The 22808-nt window shown below is 40.7% G+C and overlaps 1 protein-coding gene across 3 annotated transcripts in view; it reads right to left on the bottom strand.

Moving 5' to 3' along the window:
• Positions 1-22808, bottom strand: part of LOC134022947 (ankyrin repeat and IBR domain-containing protein 1-like) — a 78762-nt gene that overhangs the window by 45427 nt on the left and 10527 nt on the right. For all 3 annotated transcript variants that reach the window (XM_062464698.1, XM_062464697.1, XM_062464699.1), the window contains 3 exons: positions 17174-17382; positions 9127-9215; positions 8889-9033 (listed from right to left, as the gene is read on the bottom strand). In XM_062464698.1, the coding sequence (XP_062320682.1) occupies positions 8889-9033; positions 9127-9215; positions 17174-17382 (443 nt within the window). The remainder of the gene's footprint in view (positions 1-8888; positions 9034-9126; positions 9216-17173; positions 17383-22808) is intronic.

Raw genomic sequence — 22808 nt, 5'->3', positions numbered from 1 at the left:
ATTGGCAATGAAAAGTTGCAACTAACCAAGAGGTGTCCAGTAGGGATGGGAAGATTCACCGGTTCGCATCGATGCATCGGCATAAAAGCTCATGATGAGATGGCCCAGATCAAAAAAGGTGTGCACCGGATACAATGTGGGATGAATCGCGACGCATCGTTTCTAACATTTTTGCGTCGGTATAATCCGATGTATTTATATAGAATCGTGTGTAGAACACCATTTACTATTTAGAAATGTGACCAATGATTTGTGACCAATCATTTTATATTTATATAGAATCCTCCTCTATAACTGTTTCTTAAGCGCGCTCTCATCTCCACTGCTGTCAGTGGCCGATTCTCGTCAAGTCTCTCGGCCAAGTTTCGCGCGAGTTGGAGGCGTGTTCCGGCGAGTGTTATCATGGCGAATTACACGTTCCAATTGCAATAAATCCAAGGTTTGGCAACACTTCGGATTTTACAAGAAAGATGGGCAATTTGACAAGACCCATGCAATTGGCAAGATATGTCGTGCTGCTATAAAGTACACAGGGAGCACGGCTAATTTAGGTAGTCACCTGAAGAGGCTACATGGTATTTCTTTGTGTGGAGACAGCTGCCTCCCCCTCGGATTCAGCTATGGCTACAGTGGACCTGATGTTAGTTTCCTCCAGGATCACAGTGACTCTTATTGAGAGACTTGTTGCTCTTGTTGGTTAGTTGTAACGGTTTTAAATTGTTGTACTCGCTGTGAACTATTTTACTGATTGTTTTTCTAGAGGTACACTCTTGCACTTTTTGAGTTTCATGTTGTTTGATTGTAACTTGTTTAACTGCATGCTCTTATGGTTCTTCCCTTTGGCACTTATTTGGTTTTTCACAATTTATGCTTCATGTTTTGGCTGCTCGCAATGTTTGGGGCTATCTCGTTATGATCAGTGACCTATGCTCTTTTGTGAAGCTCTCTCTTGGAAGTCGCTTTTGATAAAAGCGTCTGCTAAATGCATGAATGTAAATGTACAGTCAGTGGCTAGCTCCTCCGGTACCCCTAGCAAGAATAGGAAGCTATTCTCCGAGAAACAAATCCCTGTTGTGTACGACAAAGTAAGACGAGAGATAGCTGAGTCATTGAGAAAAACCTTAAAGTAGGACGTACGAGTTCAATTTAGTGTGTGGTGTTATGACAGTGTTTACAGCAGCTTGTGACTGCCAGTAATAGTTTACCCTTTTTTACATTCAGAGAACACATACAACAGGAAAGGACTGGTTTAAGGCAAGGTCCAGGCCTGATGTTATTTTATCTTTTGTCAGAGACTTTGTTTAATATGTGAAGTAAACCTTTCACTTGTTAAGTTAATTGATGATTTGCTGTCTGACAAAGAAATAAATCATTATGTACCATATTAAATTGCATAGCATCATATTATTTTGCATCGCATCTCATTGAATAGCATTGTGTCGAATCACACTGCATCGCAATAGGGGTGAATCATATCTTATCACATTAGTAGTTGTTTTTATGTATCTTTAATGTATCGGATAGTTGGAAGTGCATCGAGATGTGTATCGCATCGTTGTCAGTGATGGAGATGCACATCCCTAGTGTCCAGACCAAGACCCAAGGGCGTAGGTTTGCATAGGGTCCATAGGGACTAGTCACGACCAAAGTTTGGGAAAGACACAATTGTCCCCACCAATATTTTGTTAATTTTCCCAAAAAATATTTTGCACAATATATTTGCAAAACTCACTCGTATTATTATCTATACTCTGTTTGTCGCCCAGAAAAGTGAAAAATAAATTTCCAAGTTAAACAATGCGCCCTCGAGCCTGCTGATGATGATGATGTCATTTAATTGGTTGAAGTGGCAGAGTCAGAAACACTTTGTGAATCGTGACTTGCAGAAAGAGCTGGCAGTAGTCTGACACGGTAATCTACTAAATACGCCCAAACCCAGATATTATAATTTATGTAATTCTTCAATATTAAATCAAACCACTACTACTGGTCTCGTTTTAATGACCAGTCAGTGACAAAACGGGTTTGGCTGTTCAGGTCTGTGCCAATACAGCACAACACTAGCTAGCTGAAATGGCCACACTGATGTCGTCTTTTTAATATTTTTCCCATTGATAGCTAGCCGGCCACTTAGCCTACAGTTGCCGACTTGAGACCGGTTATAGCCAACATACCACCTTGGAAGACGTAGTGGTGGCAGTGAATGTTAGCTTTGCAGACGAGTTTACATTTACATTTATTCATTTAGCAGACGCTTTTATCCAAAGCGACTTCCAAGAGAGAGCTTTACAAAGTGCATAGGTCACTGATCATAACAACGAGATAGCCACAAAACATTGCGAGTAGCCAAAACATGAAGCACACATTGTGAACAACCAAAATAAGTGCCAAAGGGAAGAACCATAAGAGCATGTAGTTAAACAAGTTACAATTAAACAACATGAACTGCTATAAGTGCAAGTGTACCTGTGGAAAAAAAGCAAGCAACAATAATAAAACAATATATCACAGCGAGTACAAAAATTTAAGTCAGTTACCACTAACCACAAGAGCAACAAGTCTCTAAGCAAGAGTCATTGTGATCCTTGAGGAAACTAACATCGGGTCAAGCGAACCATTCCTAAGTACCGTTGTACTCCCGGAACAAGTGCGTCTTGAGCCTTTTCTTGAAGGTGGAGAGACAGTCAGTGTCTCTGATGGAAGTGGGGAGTTGATTCGAGTTACACGTAACACAAACTAAAGCAATGTTTACAAAGGTAACTTCAGCGCTACGTCGCAGCTATCAAAGACAAAGTCCCCACACGTACTAGGTCGCCGCCATCCCTCCCATTTGGAACCAATGATAAAAAGGCAGAGACGACACGGACATTGTGGGAAAAACTTGTCTACATTGTATGATCCAAGATGGCGCCGATGAAGGCTGCCTCGGTCGTTAGGTGCGCTCTTTTTTGTTTTGTTTTGTCTGTTAATTCAGTGTTCTGCCAAGATTTCCAGGGTTCTCTAACAAGAGAAGTACTTCTAAACATCAGAACTACAACTCCTGTGGATTTATTTCCCACTTTTCTGCTTCCAGCGGCAGAATTAGTGGGAATTATAGTCAAAGCCACCCTCGGCTTTGTCATAGCAGCGAAGTGTTGTAGGAGAGGCAAACGAGCCGGTGCACTGGTGCAACTCCGTCGGTGTGGGGCACGCACAGCGTTACTGGGGATATTTCTCTCCAACATGCGTTCACTGAGCAACAAACTGGATGAACTTCAGATACTGGTGTGGAAACAGAGACTTTCATTCATCTTCCGTTTTGTGCTTTACGGAGACATGGCTGAGTGAACTGATCCCAGACTCTGCGCTACAGCTAGCAGGTATCAAACTGCTGAGAGCGGATTGTGACCCTGTGCTCTCTGGCAAAACGAAAGGCGGTGGTATTTGTTTTTACATTAACAGTGGCTGGTGTGAAGATGTGACAGTGATTCTGCAGCACTGTTCTCCTGATCTGGAATCATTTTTTATTAACTGTAGATCTTTTTACTCTCCACAAGACTTTGCATCATTCATTCTGGTTGGCGTCTACATGCCTCCGCAGGCTAGCATCAACGAGGCTCAACGTGTGCTCGCCAGCCAGATACTGAGTGTGGAGCATGAAAATCCGGATTCCTTGGTTATTGTGCTAGGCAACAAAGGCAATCTCACTCAGGAACTCCCCAAATACAGACAATTCATCAAATGCCCTACCAGAGAAGGAAACACCTTAGATCAATGCTACTTTACAATCAGCAAAGCATACCATGCGGTCCCCCGAGCAGCACTGGGTCACTCTGACCACGCCATGGTCCACCTGATTCCTGCATACAGGCAGAAGCTAAAGCGCTGTAAGCCTGCTGTGAGGACATCGAAACAGTGGACCAGTGAAGCTATGGAGGATCTGCGGGCGTGCTTGGACTGCACTGACTGGGACATGTTCACGACTGCTACCAATAGTCTGGATGAGCTCACAGAGGCTGTGACATCATACATCAGCTTCTGTGAGGACTTCTGTATACCAACAGGCACCAGGGTGACAGCTGACCAGCTGTCTCTGGTGTTTACCTACATCTTTAACACCTCCCTTGAGACATGCCATGTGCCAGCCTGTCTCAAGTCCTCCACCATCATCCCTGTGCCCAAAAATCCAAGGCCAACAGGACATAATGACTACAGACCCATCGCCCTGACCTCTGTGGTAATGAAGTCTTTCGAGCGCCTGGTGCTGGCACACCTTAAATCCATCACAGACCCTCTACTGGACCCCCTGCAGTTTGCCTACAGAGCCAACAGGTCTGTGGACGATGCAGTTAACATGGCCCTCCACTTAACCCTACAGCACCTGGACTCCCCAGCATCCTATGCCAGGATCCTGTTTGTGGACTTCAGCTCTGCCTTCAATACCATCATCCCCGCCCTGCTTCAGGACAAGCTCTCCCAGCTGGACGTGCCTGATTCCACCTGCAGGTGGATCACAGACTTCCTGTCTGACAGGAAGCAGTGCGTTAAGCTGGGAACACAAGTCTCTGACTCCCGGTCCATCAGCACCGGATCACCTCAGGGCTGCGTCCTTTCTCCTCTGCTCTTCTCCCTGTACACCAACAGCTGCACCTCAAGTCATCCGTCGGTCAAACTCCTGAAGTTTGCGGACGACACCACCCTCATTGGGCTCATCTCTGGTGGAGACGAGTCTGATTATAGGTGGGAAGCGGCCAACCTGGTGACCTGGTGCAGCCAGAACAACTTAGAGCTCAATGCTCTTAAGACAGTGGAGATGGTTGTGGACTTCAGGAAGAACACAGCCCCACTCACCCCCATCACCCTGTGTGACTCCCCAGTCAACACTGTGGAGTCCTTCCGCTTCCTGGGCACTATCCTCTCCCAGGACCTCAAGTGGGAACTGAACATCGGCTCCCTCATCAAGAAAGCATAACAGAGGATGTACTTCCTTCGGCAGCTGAAGAAGTTCAACCTGCCAAAGACAATGATGGTGCACTTCTACTCAGCCATCATTGAGTCCATCATCACCTCCTCCATCACCATCTGGTACGCTGCTGCCACTGCCAAGGACAAGAGCAGGCTGCAGCGTATCATCCGCACTGCTGAGAAGGTGATTGGCTGCAATCTGCCTACCCTCGAGGACGTGCACACCTGAGGCGAGTGAGGAAGATTGTGGCCGACTCCTCCCACCCTGGACACTCCCTGTTTCAGTCACTCCCCTCCGGCAGAAGGCTGCGGTCCATCAGGACCAATAACTCACGCCACAAAAACAGTTTCTTCCCTTCCGCTGTTGGCCTCTTCAACAAGGCCAAGGGTTCACACTTACTTCATGACTCAATGCCCTTAAAACACACTGATTTTTGCACTGCACAATACAATCTTGTACCATTTGTATTTTTTGTAATATTTGTATTTTTTGTATTTTTATAATTGTAAATTACTGCAACTTATATTTTATTGTATAGTTTATTTTAATCTAATTCCACTTAGTATAGCTAGTTATATACCCTTAGTATAGTTAGTCCTCATATTTAAATTTTAGATTCCTATATGTTTAATGTTTGCACCTTCCTGCCAAAGCAAATTCCTTGTCTGTGCAAACTTTCATGGCGAATAAAACCCATTCTGATTCTGATGCTTTTCGGCCGTGCGTTGGCAATTGTCACCCCCCATACAAGTAGAGCTATCCCCCTAACACAGGTGCTGGACACCCGGTGTTATCGCCCTGGATTCCAGACTACCTGGTTTCCGTAAACATGCGAGCTGTGCGTTCACCTAACAGCAGCAGCTGCCGTTGGCCCCGTTGGATTCGTCACAAATTCACACAACATTCAACATTATTGGCGATTTTCAAGTCGCATCTCATATTTGCTGTTGTACGATAAGAAAATAAAACAGTTGCAAGCTGGCATGAAGTGGGATTCAATCGCACTAGAGCAAAAACACATGATTGTTGGTCCGTTGCTATACAATGCGAGCTTTTCAGGCTCATGAAGGAAAGGAGCTTTCAGTCATGGGTTAGGGTTAATTTATTGGCATTCAGGCAACATTTTGTATGGGTTCATCGAAAACAACTGGTTATCGTGGGCACACCAGAAAATACCCGAATGTGTAGGCTAATCACGTATTTGGGGTTGTCTTGAGGCAATAGTCTAATTTCCAACGATACCACAGCCCCTTATGAAACAAAACATCTTACAAATTAATACATAAATCGTCACTGTGAACCCAGACAATAGGCTACGATCAAAATACGCTTAACTCTTAACCGTAAAGGAAGATTATTTTTTGCCCCATGGTGGCTTTCTACACTTGCCGTCTTGCACACAAACACAGTGCTCGATAAGTCTCAAACTATTTAAGACTTCAATGTCTATGTTCTGTAGAGCACTTATCCACCCAAGTACCTCTACAAAATCTACAATGTGTGCAAAAATGATATCCCCTGACAAGCCATGCTGATCAATTTGATCTACTAAGGCCAGCATGCCAACACCGACACGACTATGTTTTCCATCATCTCTCGAATCTAGGTGTCCCTAACTGCCTTCGATCTTGTAAGTAAGTAAGTAAGTAAGTAAGTAAGACTTTATTTATATAGCACATTTCATACAAGAATTGCAGCTCAAGGTGCTTTACATAAAATCAATAAAAACAATAATACGTAATAAGTGATAAACAATTCAAACAACAATAAAAATCCCAATAAGATCTCTGTTCAAGAGAGAAACCAACTTTAAACATGCATCTTAAAAGTAACAATAATATAATTAATAAAAGTAGGAAAACCCTTTTGAGATAAAATTACTTAAATGCTTCGGTAAAAAGGTAGGTTTTAAGCTGTCTTTTAAAAATGTCTAGAGTGTTTGCTTCCCTAATATTTATGGGTAATTTGTTCCATAGTTTTGGGGCGTAATTGACAAAGGCCGAATCACCAATCTTCTTATGACTGCTTCTGGTGACCTCTAATAGGCCTGCATTTGATGATCGCAGTGTTCTAGCTGGTGTGTAGTTTAGCTGTGCAGCTGCGTTGGTCTGAAGATAACCACGCCCCTCTCGTTTGCATGTGAGACTGGAAATAAATCCAGCACAGAAATAAATGTGGTGCTCAGAAATATATGTGGCGTTAGGAAATAAAAGTCCCATGAAAAAAAAAAAAATGTCTTTACAAAAACATCATTTTGAAATAAATAAATGTATTTATTTATTGATGTAGGTAAATGGATTAAGCTATATAATTATATGATGCTATATTTATATATTTATTGCCATCTTTTTAAATTTCAGTGTATTTCATAGCCATATTTATTAGGGTTCATCCGGTAGGAGGGGACCTATTGTATTTGTTAGTTTTATTATTAGGGTTCCTCCAGTATGAGGGAACCTATTGTTTTTGTTAGTATTCCTATTATTATTATTTTTCCTCTTCTCCGCTAAATGGCTTAATAGCTCAAAAAGTCCTTGACCCATTTTTTTTTTTTCAAATTTGGCCCAATTTTACAACAGGTCACTCACTACTCCCAGACGGCTAGTGGCCCATGTACGTCCATAGGTGACGCTATAAGCCACGCCCAAAGTCTACTTCGCCCCATTACTCCAAAATGCCTGAAAATTGGTATACTTGCCATATTTCTCATGGGGAACAAAAACGCCTCAAGGACCCATAAGGTCTGCCATGACAGATTTTGCTGTACTGTCCAAATTTGGTACAACCTTCAAAACCCTTCTCCTCATGAACCATAGATCCAATCGACTTGAAATTTGTTACAGATGTGTAGAATACATGTCTTTATATAGGGTGAAATTTAATAAGACATGCAATACAAAATGGCTGAAAGGGGTGTATTTATGTAAGTGTCCACATTGCCTCAATATCTTTGTGTTAATAAATCAAATATAATTTTGACTGATGGTTTTTCAAACCTTATTGGCTTCAAGATTACTTAATTCTGAAGTACCATGCGCAATTTCATGCAATTTTACATTGAAATGTCAACCGTTTCTTAACCTTTGTCCCAAAGCTGACCAAAGCTAATACTCTGCCCTTTCTATTCTTAAAATCTCAACTGTTGGCGTGTAGCAGAGAGGATAGAAAGACTGACTTGTAACCTAATGCTCATAAGTTCAAATCCCCATCCAGCCTATTGTTGATGGCTAGTAGTAGTAGTAGTAAGAGAGCAAAAGTAGTTTTGCTCTCTTGTTGTCCAACTCTCCATCTTCAACAGTGTACATGTTTATAATATTTTGCCATTTTGCGGAGGAACCCGCATCGCTGCTTGCAGCTATATTTAGTATTATTATTATTAATCTTCTTCTCCTTGCGCCACAATAACTCAACATGTTATTGGTAACACATTTTCCAATTTGGCACATTGATACTACATCCGAGTGGGTACCCCCACACCAAATATGGGACACCTTCGACAGTAGGGGGCCCACAGGCCACGCCCTAAAGTCAGATTATCAAAGTGATGGCATTTCCACCCCATTGCTCCAATTCTTCTGAAACTTGGTGTACATGCCTCATTTTTCATGGGGATCAAAAAATCCTCAAGGACCCATAAGGTCAGCCATGATGGATTTTCCTGTACAGTGAAAACTTGGGGAAATCTTTAAAATGCATCTCCTCTTAAACCAAAGATCCAATTGACTTGAAATTTTGTACAGATGTGTAGAATTGATGTCTTTATATAGGGTGACATGGAATACGAAATGCAATTCAAAATGGCTGAAAGGGGTGTATTTATGTAAATATCCACATTGAGTACCACATGTCTTTCTGATTGACAGAAAGAAAATGTCTTATTTGTACTGAAATAAGTATATTTTCCTGTGCAATAGATTGGTGTTACGTTTGACAATGTGAATACCTTGATGTCAAACTGGAGGTAACGCTTATCCATCTCCCTGGAAACCACGCTTTCAATGACCTCCACAGGCACTAGCTGGAAGCAGTCGTAAGCAGGGCAGAAGATGTTGTGGGCTTCCCCCTCCTGAATCTTTAGGTTCAGGAACCTTACACGTACCAAGATACAGACACACATTTTGGTGACCACTCCTGAGTTATTGCTCACAAATGAATTACTAAGAAACAAACAAGCAACTCACCCTTCCCAGCATCCCCGGCAGAACTCGTGACCACATGACATATTAATGGGTTCCTCAAAGATGGAGATGGTGCTCATGCAGATACCACACTATCAAAAATACAAGACAAAAAAAGATTGAGAGATTATTAAGAATCAAAGCATAACATGGTAGTTGATCATTAAAATACCTCTCCCACAGATGTTTTGGGGGCAAGACCTGTGCAAGACTTGTATAAGGTGCTTATACAAGTCTTAAATATTATTATATCTCTGTTTAAGGCTCACACTTCAATAAAGTTAGACAAACTCAAAACTAGTCTTTCCCTCATCTGTCCATATTTTAGTGCCTTGAGTTTGAGAAACGCTTGCGGCCAGCAAACTAATGAAGACAATGTATAGCCATATTGATATATTTGGTTTGACTTCTCAAAAGTAAAAATCAACTACAAAAGCTAATAAACTGTCCCTCTAATAGTAATTACATTTTGTGCTAGCCTTAGTCTTTGCTGGCTACATTAACTATTGCATACTACTGTAAACCAGAGTGGGACCGGGTCTGGGACCTCATAGGATGTCAAAAGATGCTGAATATTCACCTATGCAGTTTCCAAGCAAACCAAATACCACTGCATTGAACTGAATGACGTTATCTAGCTAATCGAAAAAGTTGGAGCAACTTTACAAATGAGCAGTTTCTTGAAAAAAAATATAAGCCTACTACACTTCCCATTTCTCGTCACATTTTTATTCAGATGCTGATTTACAGGTACAGTTTACCTGAAATAAGAAAAGTTCAAACACAGTTGTGAAGTTTTTCCAGTTCTCCTAGCATCTCGTAATGACTTGTGGGATATCAGATGCATTCTCGCTGGCTAAGTCACCAACTGATGCATCTCGATAAAAGGGGCAGATCAAGAACACATCCGGGAATTTTAGGCGTTGTTGGTGACTTATGTTCTTTGGATTGGAACCGTACTTGGGCAATGAAAGATGACATCAAACGAGTTCACAATCACACAAGAACGGAAAAAACGTAGACTGATAAACCACCAATATCTGCCATGGTCCACATGCATGCAAAGAAAAGGACTACCGAAACCAAGGTTTGATGAACTTATCAAAACCTTATCATCTGATAATAATCAGCTGAATGAATACACACTCACATAAGGAAGGGTTTTTGGCTCAAAATGAGGCAGAGGTGGTAACCTAATTACAAGTAGTAATTATTCGTTCTAATAATTATTATTAAAGAAAATGATTATCGTGTTATGGCATATTGTATTTATTATAAATAACTTTGATTTACACATAACCTGCAAAATGTGGCTTTATTACAGGGTAGTTGAACATCTCTCTATTAATTCCAGGAATCTGGGTGTGTTTGTTCCACTTTAGTTTCTCACGATTATCTGGAAACTCTGCAAAGATCGAAATGTCGCAGGTATTCTCTTTATAATATCTCTATTAATTCCAGGAATCTGTGTGTGTGTGTCCTACTTTAGACTCATGATTATCTAGAGAACCGGGCACTCTGCAAATTTCAAAATGTCGCAGGTGTCCTCTATATAATCCAACAGAGTGCAGTGCCGTGATTGTTCGGATCAGCATTTATAATTTGTTTTGAAGCAATTCTTGTCTTTCACGTGCGTCCATGGGCTTCATGGGAACTCATTCCAGCCCCTTCACTCTGATTAGTCCTCTGGTCATCCCTTTCCCCTCACGTGACACAGCAAATTTCGCAACAGATTTTTTTCAGACATGTTCAGCTCACTAGCATGTGCGCTAGGAGGGTATCGGAGGCTATATGATAACTTCAGTGAATTTTGTTTTGTTAATAAAATAATGCATTTAACAAAGGCATTCGCAATTAAATGAAACTAAGCTCTGAACACACCGGAGTTCATAGCAAGGAAAATAGGGATATTCTGTTTTATTATTTAGAAGCAAATTCACTTTCACAACCAATATGGCCATAGTGCTGACTGTTGGCGTGACATTGGATCAGCTGCTTTCAAATGGGTTTGCTGACAATATAAAGTGGATATACTTTCAGTACAGAGCAGTGAATTTTGTTACATAAACTTATGTGTTTACTGATGTCAAAACTGCCTGCACATTGCAAATGTACATGCAAGCTGTATGGCAAATTAGGCCAACAAATATGACTGGCTCAACCATTGTGCATGTAATGACTTATGTTATGAACTAAATATCTAGATGTTTGAAGTGGTAAGACAAATTAACAGAGAACCAATATAATACATTTTGATAAACATAAGCAATAATTAACGTAGGAAACAGCAGACAAATGAAGGCTACATAATAATTTGCATGAAACCACTGAGAATAACTGTAATCACCAACTGCATCACGGGCACTGTGCACTAGTGGCATTAAAGCCATTGTTTTTCCCCACACAGTACCGTATTTTGCGGAAAATAGCTTTGTGTTTGTAAATCTGAGTATAAGCCACACTGGAATATAAGCTGCACTTGATACGGGAACAATGATACCAAGCAATGCACGAGTATAGGAGATCTTACAGCATGCCGTTGTGTAACACACTTCGAAAACTAAAGTCAGGAGTCAGGTGGCTGAGCGGTGAGGGAATCGGGCTAGTAATCCGAAGGTTGCCAGTTCGATTCCCAACTGACGTTGTGTCCTTGGGCAAGGCACTTCACCCTACTTGCCTCGGGGGAATGTCCCTGTACTTACTGTAAGTCGCTCTGGATAAGAGCGTCTGCTAAATGACTAAATGTAAATGTAAAGTAAGTATGTAATGTATGTTTTCTATTGCCCGGGAATTAACTAATATTTAAATAGCATTCATGAAAAAAGTGTTTCTACTGTTGTTTTGTTATAAAAACGTGCTATAAACCGCATCACCACAAGAAAAATTTACAACCGGCGTATAAGCCGCGGCTTTATTTCCGAAAAATACGGTACACAGTCTCTGGAGGAGGGGATCCCTTGAATAGCTCCTCCCAAGGTTTCTTCCATTTTTTCTCCTCTTGTGAGTTTTTCTTGGAGGTTTTCCATGTCTTCCTTGAGGGTTTAGGTTGGTTGAGGGGCAGTTCTGTGGGCGTATGTGAAGCCCTCTGTGACATTGCTTGTAAAAAGGGCTATACAGATACATTTTGATTTTTAGTATACAGGCAGAACATTTTAGCCTCCTATATTCGTTTAAAAAAACTTCTTCATGAATTCCTTGTAGTCCAAGGCCTCCTTGTCTGGTCCATCGATGGGCAACAAGTATCTCTATAACAACTAAGCCTATCTGTTGCACACAAGTGTGCTAACGTTTTTTTTTTTTACATTCATGTCTTAAGAAACTCTGTTGTAGTCTGATACATACTGTAAATGAATTGTGATAGTGTTCTCAATCATTTAGTACAATCTTGAGTGCAGAAATATTTATGATTGGAAGATGTTAAAGAAACTAGTTAGCGTCTTTAAATCAACATTTTCATTTTATGCCGCTAGCTAGCCAACTTTACTAAACAAAAAGCTGAATACATTACACTGATGTGTAAAAGACACAATATTCACCTGTATGAACTACCATGAAATATCAGGGCGCCACTTGAAACATTCTCGGAAGGCAGTTTTGGCAGCGCTTTTCCCGATGCACTTTTCTTATTACTATACAGCTCTACCATATCGGCGTAATGCCGCAATTTCAGTTATAAACAACAGAAATGCACCAATAGCATCGCTTTTTAGAAAATTGTGTTTTCCATGAAAACACCCATCATAGTTTTGTCAAGAGCTGGAGGCGGCACAAAATTTGACTGAGGCGACTGCCTCTTAATTCTCTATGCAGGAAAAACCCTACATAAAGACTTGAATAACAGATTTTTTTTAAATGGTGTGTATTTCATGACTGATGCTTACCTTGAAGGGATAATTGACTGGGTTTTTGGGGTATTTCACACTGTTCCTTAACCCTTGTGCTGCCTTCGGGTCACATGACCCAAAGGTTCACAACGAACCAATCGTGTTTACCCAATTTTACCCAATACAAAAACTAAATATAGCTGCAAGCAGCAATGAAGGGGCCAAGCCAGGGCTCGACAATAACAATGGCCCGATGGCACGGGGCCAGTAAAAAGTAACGTTGGGACAGTTAAACTAGCAACTCACTGGCCCGATCGGGCCACTGCAAATTATTGATTGAAAACAAAATTTGCATTGTAAAAGTTAACATCCTTCATATGTTTTGCTAAATGCATAAATAATTTCAGCTTGTGGGGCGCACAGTTGGCAAATCAATTGAGGGGCAGTTCTATGGGCATATGTGAAGCCCTCTGTGACATGCTTGCGTGTAAAAAGGGCTATACAAATAAATTTGATTTGAAATCAAGAGTTGAGTGACGAGTGGTTGTCAAACTGTAATTCTCTATTCTCGATACATTTTTTAACAACTGGCGCGAGACAATAAAGTTAAGATGGCAGCAAAGTAGAGCTACGAGCTCAAACGGAAGCAATTTTTTATGGAACGAAGATGCACTGTGTCGTATGTTCCCGTCTAAGGCAGACAAAAGTGGATCTTTTTACACAGGCACCGACTATTTTTCGTTTTTTTTTACTACTTTCGAAAACAATCCCTGACCAGCCATGCTAGCAGACAGCACCTGGTTTGCGTGACAGCTAAGCGGATGGTTGACAATCCATCTTCCAGGCCGTTGACCATGCTGGTCAGGAATTTAAATGTAGATGCCCATCGTGTTATTGCACGACTTATAACAACGGCATATCATGTAATTAAGACGGGCCAGCCGTTCACCTAATTCCCCCAGGCTATTGAACTGCAGCAGAAGAATGGTGTCGACTTGGGTACTTAGTATCATACTGATGAAATGCTATGGAAGCTTTTATATATTAGCATTGAGGGACCAGAGGTTTCAGTTTCAGCCTGACAGAGCTGTGCAGAGATGGCTGTCAGCAGGGAAGAGAGCACGTCATGTTTGAGGTTAAAAGTCAATTGTTTGGCTGACTATTACCTTTTTATTTTTTATCACTAGAAATGTGATCTGTGAGAATTGTTCTTTTTATATTCAGGATGTGTTTAATAAATGGTTAAACATGTTAACAGAATAACACAACTTAGAAGTCTTTGGTTTTGTTGTAGCAATGATAAATTACAACTTTTGGAGGGGGGGGGGCAGTAAAAATTGTCTTGGGGCCAGTAAGTTTCAAACCCACTGGCCCGGTGGGGCCAGTGCCAAAAAATGTTAATGTTGAGCCCTGCAAGCAGTCTAGAGCAGGACATGTCTACATGACACTTGTGCAACAAGCAGGTCACAACAAGCTATTGCACTCATGCAACACACCCAGTTTGGTTGAAATATCTGTGTTCAGAAAAAGCCATCATAAATAAAATTAAAAATGTGTCTGTGACCTGTAGCACTACCTACGGTCGAAAATGAGTGCAGAAAAAGATTTTCCAAGCCATTTAGTTTGATAGCTTTCACATTTAGAGTGACGACTTAACTACCCAAGCCAACAGCTGCCCAAGCCAACAGCTACCTCCAACACACAAATCTAAACACTACCTCAGCAATACACAATTAAATAATGCTTTTTCAAACTACATAAATCCCCGACAGTATGCTTTTTGTCCTGCAGCAAGGCATGTTGGGAACCAATAGCGTCTCCACTACAATGCTGTAGGGTTCTCTTAGTGTTGCACATACCAAGTACATATGGTTAACGTAACAATGATCTTGTTGTCAAAAAAGTTGTAAATTGTTTGTGTATGCATGTTTAAAAGGTATAAATTGTATTTATGACAAATTTATGAATACAAAATTATGTGGCAGACTAGGGGATCAAACCTACAACCTTCTGACTTGAATACATGCGTCTTATCCATTACACCACTGACTTCACTCAATCATGTCAGGTTTCCTAAACACAAGATGCAAGAAATCCGATGCGCTGACTAGCAGCATCTTATCTACAAAGCAAAAGAGTTCTGGCTCTTCTTGAGTAGAAATCCCCTCAGAATGAAACATTACCATTATGATTATACTGCTAGACCACTACTGTGATGTACCTGGATTCCTGTTTCACTAAACAGATAATCAGTATCATGACAGACTTGAAGGCTATGGCTGGATTTGAACCTATGACATTGCACTTCACAGGAGACCATCTTATCCCAGTGAGCTATTGTCAGTGCTGTGACTTCCTGAAGATAATCTGTGTCAAAGACGGTGAAGATTGGACAAACTTTGAAAGGAGGGGTAGCGGAAAAACGTTTTTTAATTACTTGAAAATGGCAGCTGCATAAATTTGGCTGGTATCACAAGTTAACATGTGTCAGACATGGAATCTCCCAAGTTATCACAAGACACCGGAATCACTTATTTAAGGTAAACAAATCAACAGTTATTGTCCAAAACGCATTTTTGCTTTCTGCGGCCCCTCCCAGTGGTAACATGATACCAAATTGTTTGGACATCCTCAGGAGAGGGTCCCATGTCACTGTACCAAGTTTGATGTCAATGCAACAAGGATTCCCTGAGATATGACCTCACTTCCTTTTTGGAGGCTTCGTTGCCATCTTTGATTTGCTGTAACTGAAAAACTGAAAAAATCTGGGGATGATTGAACACAATTTGTGACCTGTGAAACATTTCTAAGCTTTTTGATAAAACCGGAAATTTTTGCTCATTTACAACTCAAAATACTAAGAGTGAAGAGTAGAATGAAATAGTTGTCTTCTCATTTCCCCTGCAAGAGGGAATGGTGATCAGCAGCCTCATAGTTGAATCAAAATGAATACATTTGGCAGACCGGTGTAAAAATTGACCTAATCTCTATGACTTAAACGTCCTTTTAAGTTTTTCCCTTGTGATATTTTCAGGCATTTAGCCTACTCATTGCATTCATTCATTAATAAAGAACCCCCTTTTAAGATTATTCTACGACGTTACCGGCAGTAGAAGATGGAATCGCGATTCAAACAATACCATCTGCTAATTGAAAATATGACCCCAAAAACGTAAATAAGCTTGACATTTATTTAGTGGAAAATCGCTCGTTCATAAAAAGCTCACTGGTAGCGATCATTGTCAGTAACAAGGCAAAATGCGATATAGCCCTGTGTGGAGAAGCTGCCCCAGTAAATTGTACTACTACAGTACAGTACTAGACTACTGCTGGGTTCGTCTTGGTAACGATTGCGTTGGTTGAATTCGATTTAACGTTCCATTGTACGGTTTAGGCTGAAATTAATTATTTTCATGAACAGATTGACAAAGTTTAGGCAGTGGCAATGAAGTTCAGGTTAGTATAGACTTGATTGCCGAACATGTTCTGTCGCCGTTTGACTTCCTAAACAGCTGTGTAGATGTTTTTGTAGTGTGTCTCGCGTAGGCTACAGCGTTGCAGTGAGCAACACTGGTTTGAAACCACAGGTAATGATAATTTCACCAACAAATCGTTTACTTGTAATGTAATGTCATAATAAATCCTACAACGAAAATGTATTTGTGAGGAATGTTTATTTTAACGATTGAAAACAGATGCATCATAGACCGCTGTAGTATGTGTTGCCCGGGCAACAGAGGCTAATGTCATGATGCTAATGCTTCAGTGAAATAGTAGACTACTGTTTACGAAAGTAGATGTACTTCCTTAACTCCTTCTGAGATCACTGAACCTGGTTTTCCACTGATTAGGTGTTTTGGAGGCCCCAGACAAAGATACACTGACAGCCGCTACTAAATCCTTGCACACGGTTCAAGACGTAGAAATCCATGTATTTGGGTTGAATGCCTCCATAAATAAAATAAACTTATGTCTATGTTGGTAAATGTCCATCTCAGACATGGACATGTCCATCTTCACATGGAAAAAAAAAATACTCCTGCCTCATTCATGATGCCCACAACCTGATGTGCAGGGTAGGAGTTTCTGTAACATGTTGTGCCAAATACAAACTCCACTGGCCCTGGTCCCATCACTAATATGGAAGCAAAGTAAATAATGGACCCTTATTATTTTTATTTCTGAGCTAATGTAAACATAGTGTGGTTTACTACTTGGGGGCTTACTAGGGGGGAGTCCTCATCCCCGGGAGTGATGCTGATCTCGTCCGGTGAGGTGATGGAGGAGCGGGTGGTACGTGGAGTCCTTGGTGAGGGCAGAGTGTCCCAAGCATTGTACCCACTGGGGGGAGGATTGGGCATCTGCACCCCTGAACGCTGGCAGCAGTCCTCTGCGTTTGACATCCAGGCCTCCAGCAGCTTTTCCCTGTCCCAATCTGTACCCCAAGAAAGAACGAAAATATTTGGCAGTTATAATTATAGTAACTGACAAAGGAAATTAACGTGACGAGTAGACAGGTCAATTTAACCTCAAACCAAAATTGACAGCCCCAAAAGGTTGTAGCACAGGACTTGAAATAAGGAGATACGAATAATTGATACAGTTTGAAAATGAAACCCTGTAGTTTATGAAGATGAAACTATAGAAAAGTATAACTGTTCATGTCTGACAAAGGGAACCCCAAAAAATGTATTGTCATTGCAAAAATATTAATCCCCCATTGCAAATCAGATTTATTGTAAAAATGTACAGATTGACAGCTGTTTGTAATGAAATAAATCTAACAAAAGCTATTGAAATAGCTCAACACAATGGATGCGTCAAGTGGTTTCCCCGAATTCAACAGAAAATGCAACTTATACAGTAGTGACTTCTCCAGTCCAAAAATGTTTCAACGCCTTCATGGCATGCATCTTTAGTACTTGGAGTACCCTTTTGCTGTTATGACCTGCAGCAAACAAGATGCATTGCCAGACACCATCTTCTGGCAGCATTCCTGAGCAATCTTAGCCCATTCGTCATGAGCAATGGCCTCCAGAGAGTGTGTGTGTGTGTGTGTGTGTGTGTGTGTGTGTGTGTGTGTGTGTGTGTGTGTGTGTGCGTGCGTGTATGCATACATACACATATATATATATATATATATATACACACACAGTGAGAGAAATGTATTTGATCCCCTGCTGATTTTGTACATTTGCCCACTGACAAAGAAATGATCAGTCTATAATTTTAACAGTAGGTTTATTTGAACAGTGACAAAGCCTCCATGGTGGAGGGTTTGGAATCTGATTGATTGATTGCTTCTGTGGACGGGTGTATTTAGTCATTTAGCAGACGCTCTTATCCAGAGCGACTGCCAGTAAGTACAGGGACTTGTTACCTGTACAGGTTACCTGTATAAAAGACACCTGTCCACAGTGTGTATATTATTGTTTACTATATTTTAGCTTATCACAGATGTAATCTATGTTCTGTGTACTTCTATGTTATGTTATGCCAGGTTGCTTTGCCTTGTCCTAAGAATTTCAGTGCCCAGTCTGACCCTGTGTTGTTCTGTGCATCTGACAATAAAAGACAAACTTGAACTTGAGATGCTGTTGAATGACATCAATAGACCTGATCCTGAGCTACCAAAAGCTCTTGTTTGAAGTCCTTACTGCCAAAGGATGTTTAACCAGCTATTAACTTTAAGGGTTCACTTACTTTTTCCTCCAGCACTGTGAATATTTAATGAGTGTGTTTGATAAAAACACAAGAAATTAAGCATATAGTGTTTGTCTATTGTGTGACTTGGATGAGGATCACATTTCGTCAAATAACTGCAGAAAACCAGTTAACTCCAAGGGGTTCACATGCTTTTTCTTGGCACTGTATTTTAATTTCACGTTTCAATTTCAAATGCTATAGAACAGGACTCTTCAATAGGTGGCCCGCGGGCCGAATCCGGCCCCCGAGCTAATTTGGACTGGCCCCCGGAGTGTGCTCCGGTAACCTCATTCAGTTTGTGACTATGACAACAACAAAAAAATATATATATAGCTGCAAGCAGCAATGGCGGATTCCTCCTAACATTGCGAACCATTGAAAAATGTATATTCTTCACAAATTGTCACTGTATAGAAAAATCCATGTTGCAGACTTCCCCCCCAATGGGATACCAAATCTGAAATGCAATACCATCAAGATCCACAAGGGCCTTTGCTTCAAGCCAAGGAATGAGTGGGGGCTTGGTCAGCCCACAATCTCTTGAAATGTTGTGTGTGCGTCTTGCCAAGCTTGCGCGTGTGTCAAGGGAAAGGCTGACTGTGTGAGAATGTGGAGCGCGCGCTGAGGAGCAAGCGGAGACATTACATTGGAAATATCCCTAGCAATTAACCAAGCATGCATTTTTCAAATATTCACAAAAAATCTATTTTTCATCTTAGTCAACTTTTTCTCAGATTTGTGTACTAAACATTCTCAATAGTTTTCATATGAACTTGTGATTGAATCAGAGTATCAGTTTTTGACTGGCGGATGTGTAAAGCATTACTTTAGCTTTAGCGATAAATTCGATTTGCTTTTTATCAATCATTTTTGGAGATATGAAGTTGCCTTTGCACATGGTAACATGTTGTAGTGTCTTCCTTCCACCAAGTTTGGTGTTGATATCTCAAAGATTTGCTGAGATTTGACCCAACTTCCTGTTTGGGTTGCTTTGTTGCCAAGGGTTAGAATTGAGTGAGGGTTGCTCTGACGATGATGTGTGCCAATTCTGGGGAAGATTGGACAAAAATTGTAGGAGGAGTAGGCTTTCAAAGGTTTTTGATAAAACCGGAAATGGCGGGAAATCTATATAACCAGAAATTGACGTCATAGGGTGTGTTGAACTCGTCTTGATCCAGGGAATCCAATGGTACCTCATTTTTGAAAATCAGTCATACGGTTACAAGTCCAACTTTGAACCATTGGTGGCGCTAGAGTGGTCTAATGGGAGACATGAAACTTTGTGTAAGTATAGAAGGGACTGTCCTTAATGAGTGTAGCAAATTTCACAAAAAGTTATCGTATGGTTCTAGGGGCTGCCATTGACTCCCATGGGACTAGAATAATAATAATAATAAAACTAGCAATAACAATAGGTTTCCTCCTCACGGAGGAATCCTAATAATAGTCATTCGTGACTATGTATACTCTCACGTGCAGTAGGTGGTGGCAGGGTAGGAAATTTACATATATTTTTCAATTCTTGCCCCCACTGACTGAAATCCAGGGGCATTTAAAAAAAATTGGGGGCACTTTTTGAAAATTGTAAAATAACATTTAACCTCTGTTCAAGATAATAAATATGCTTATTTAGGCTAACAGTATATGAGCAATTGTCACCAAATGGCAAAAATAAGACTTAAGCAGTAGTCTACAGATTCAAAGTGTTTTCTTAGATTCTTTTTACAAAGAAAAAATCTGACAATCATATTTGTTTTGTTTTTTTACAACTATTAAGTTATATATATTTTTTTTTTTAATAATTATAACTTATTATATTTAGAAGTAATAAGTAATGAAGTAAGTTGGAAAATCGGACTAATATAGGCTACATGGTAATTATAATGTACAACAGTTTGATCGCACATGCAGCGCGTCTTGTTTATAGGCAACATATGGAAAGGGCATTAAGGCGAGAAAGATTCGTCCGTCATCGCACAAATCCACTGTTAATTTGATTGGTGATCGATTTCCAAGCTGATTGTTTCTGTTTGTTTGTGTTGATAGCCTATTATTAAATTTCCCCGTGAGCACGCTTCTATTCTGAGTAAACAACTCTAGAAGTTTTCTAATTTCTCCATCAGAAATTTATTTTCTTTTGTTTTGTTTTTTTAATCCATGGCTTGTTTTGAAGGGAGATAGGCCAGCTATAGAGTGCGCTTTGGATAGGCTCTTAAATGGGTTGCTTGGCAACGATCGACGCTTTCGCATTTTCAACAAGGACGTGCATCTTAAAACCAGGCGTAGCTACGACCGTGGTCTGTCAAGCTTGGTGTAAATTCAAATCACAAAGTCGGACGTAGCTAAGACCGACGTAGGAGTTAAGACCAACTTTTTTACGCCCAGCTGGTGCACTCGGCTTATCAGCCTGGGCTGCGTTTCCCGATAACGATGGATCGTAGCAACGATCAAGCAAAAAACGAAACCATCGATATTTCTTACGTGCGTTTCCCAAACATGCTCGTAAGGAGTAGGCTAATCTATGCACTTTCAAGAGTTACGAATTTCCAAGAGACACTTTAGCTACGATGTCTTTAGGAACGGCCAGTAAAACTAAGATTCGTCCTACGATGGATTCTACGATCAACTTAGGCTTACGACGCTTTCGGGAAACGCACCCCTGGGCTCTCCTCTGTTGAGTCCCTTGCTTTGTGACGCGTTTGACGTCAAATGCGTCACAAAGCGAGCAGTGAGTGCTGCTGCCTGTGGCAATGAGCGCTTCTGCTTCCGGAGCAAACATCGCATTTAAGTTGTTTTTAAAGCAAATACTGGATCGATTAAAAAAAAATACAAAACGTTTGTTTTGGGGGCAATTTTTGCCCCTCTCCTAGTGATATCAGGGGCAAAATGATATTTCTTAGGGGCATTTTTGCCCTTTGCCCTCGTGTATTTCCGACGCTGGGTGGTGGTATGGTGGCGGTATGCACCCGTTTAAGCCAAGTAAACAGGCACTGTTTTGGCCCCTTCGCGCTCTAGAGTGCATCACTATGACTATTCTGACTCATACCTTTCCACCTGCGCTAACGAAAAATTTCTCTCTCCACCTTAAAAAAAAAAGGAAAGTTGACTCAGAAAATAGGCAGTTCAAAAATGGATGTAAAGAGAAATACGTTTTTATTACTGTGGATATAAAGAACCCAGTATGTTTAATCAGCAATGAGTACCTTGCCGTGTGTAAAGAATACAAATTGAGAAGGCATTTGAAGACGGCGCATGCTAATTTTGATGCAACTTTCCCACTGGGCTCTGCTGCTCGGAAGCAGAAGATAACGAGCCTTAAATCCTGTTATGAGCGAAGATGTCAATCTTTATTTCGGGCCTCTACGGATCAAGAGAGAGCAACGGTGGAAAATTATGAGTTTAATGGCACTGTTTGCTTTTTGAGCGACGTTTTCCACCATTCGAACCAACTCAACTTGGAGTTGCAGGGCAGGGATAAAACAGCCGCGGAGCTTGTAGAGAAGCTTCATGCTTTTCAAAAGAAGGAAGCTCTCACTTTTCTCTGTTGATCTTTGTCCTGGGAGGATGCTCCACTTACCCATATTGAGGAGTTCTGGCCTACAAATTACAGAAATGATGTCAAGCTTCATTGACTCGATGAAAAACTACTTTGCCACAAGGTTTCATGATTTTAGCATCCCCAGTGGAGTTATGACATTTGTAAAGGATCCTTTCTCTGTGAACGTTCAATCTGACTTTGCTTTGAAAGGAACTTTTATCCTCTGTGGATGAGGGGTCTTTACTATGGAAGCAAATCGTTACCAAAATTCAAATGCAAATGCATTTCCAGAAATGCATTCGCATTTTAAGAATGTGGCTGCATTATTTGAATATGAAATTAGTAATCAATCATCCTATTTGCATTTTAATTTTCTTCTTTAAGAGTGCTCAATCTTTCACTTAATTAAAATGAAAAAGAAATAGACATTTGAGATATAATTTTCAAAACATGCCCCAGCAAATAGATACCAAAATTCAATTTGAAATGTAAAATTTGAAAATTAAAATGCATTTCCAGAAATGCATTTTAATTTTAAGAACGTGGCTGCAAAATCGTGACCACAATTCAAATTCAAATGCATTTCCAGAAATGCATTTTCATTTTCAAGAACGTGG

Source organism: Osmerus eperlanus, chromosome 7, assembly GCF_963692335.1.
Source record: "Osmerus eperlanus chromosome 7, fOsmEpe2.1, whole genome shotgun sequence".
In the NCBI taxonomy this organism is placed as follows: domain Eukaryota; kingdom Metazoa; phylum Chordata; class Actinopteri; order Osmeriformes; family Osmeridae; genus Osmerus; species Osmerus eperlanus.
Note: the sequence above shows the minus strand (reverse complement) of the source record. Positions and strands in the feature narration are given on the sequence as shown.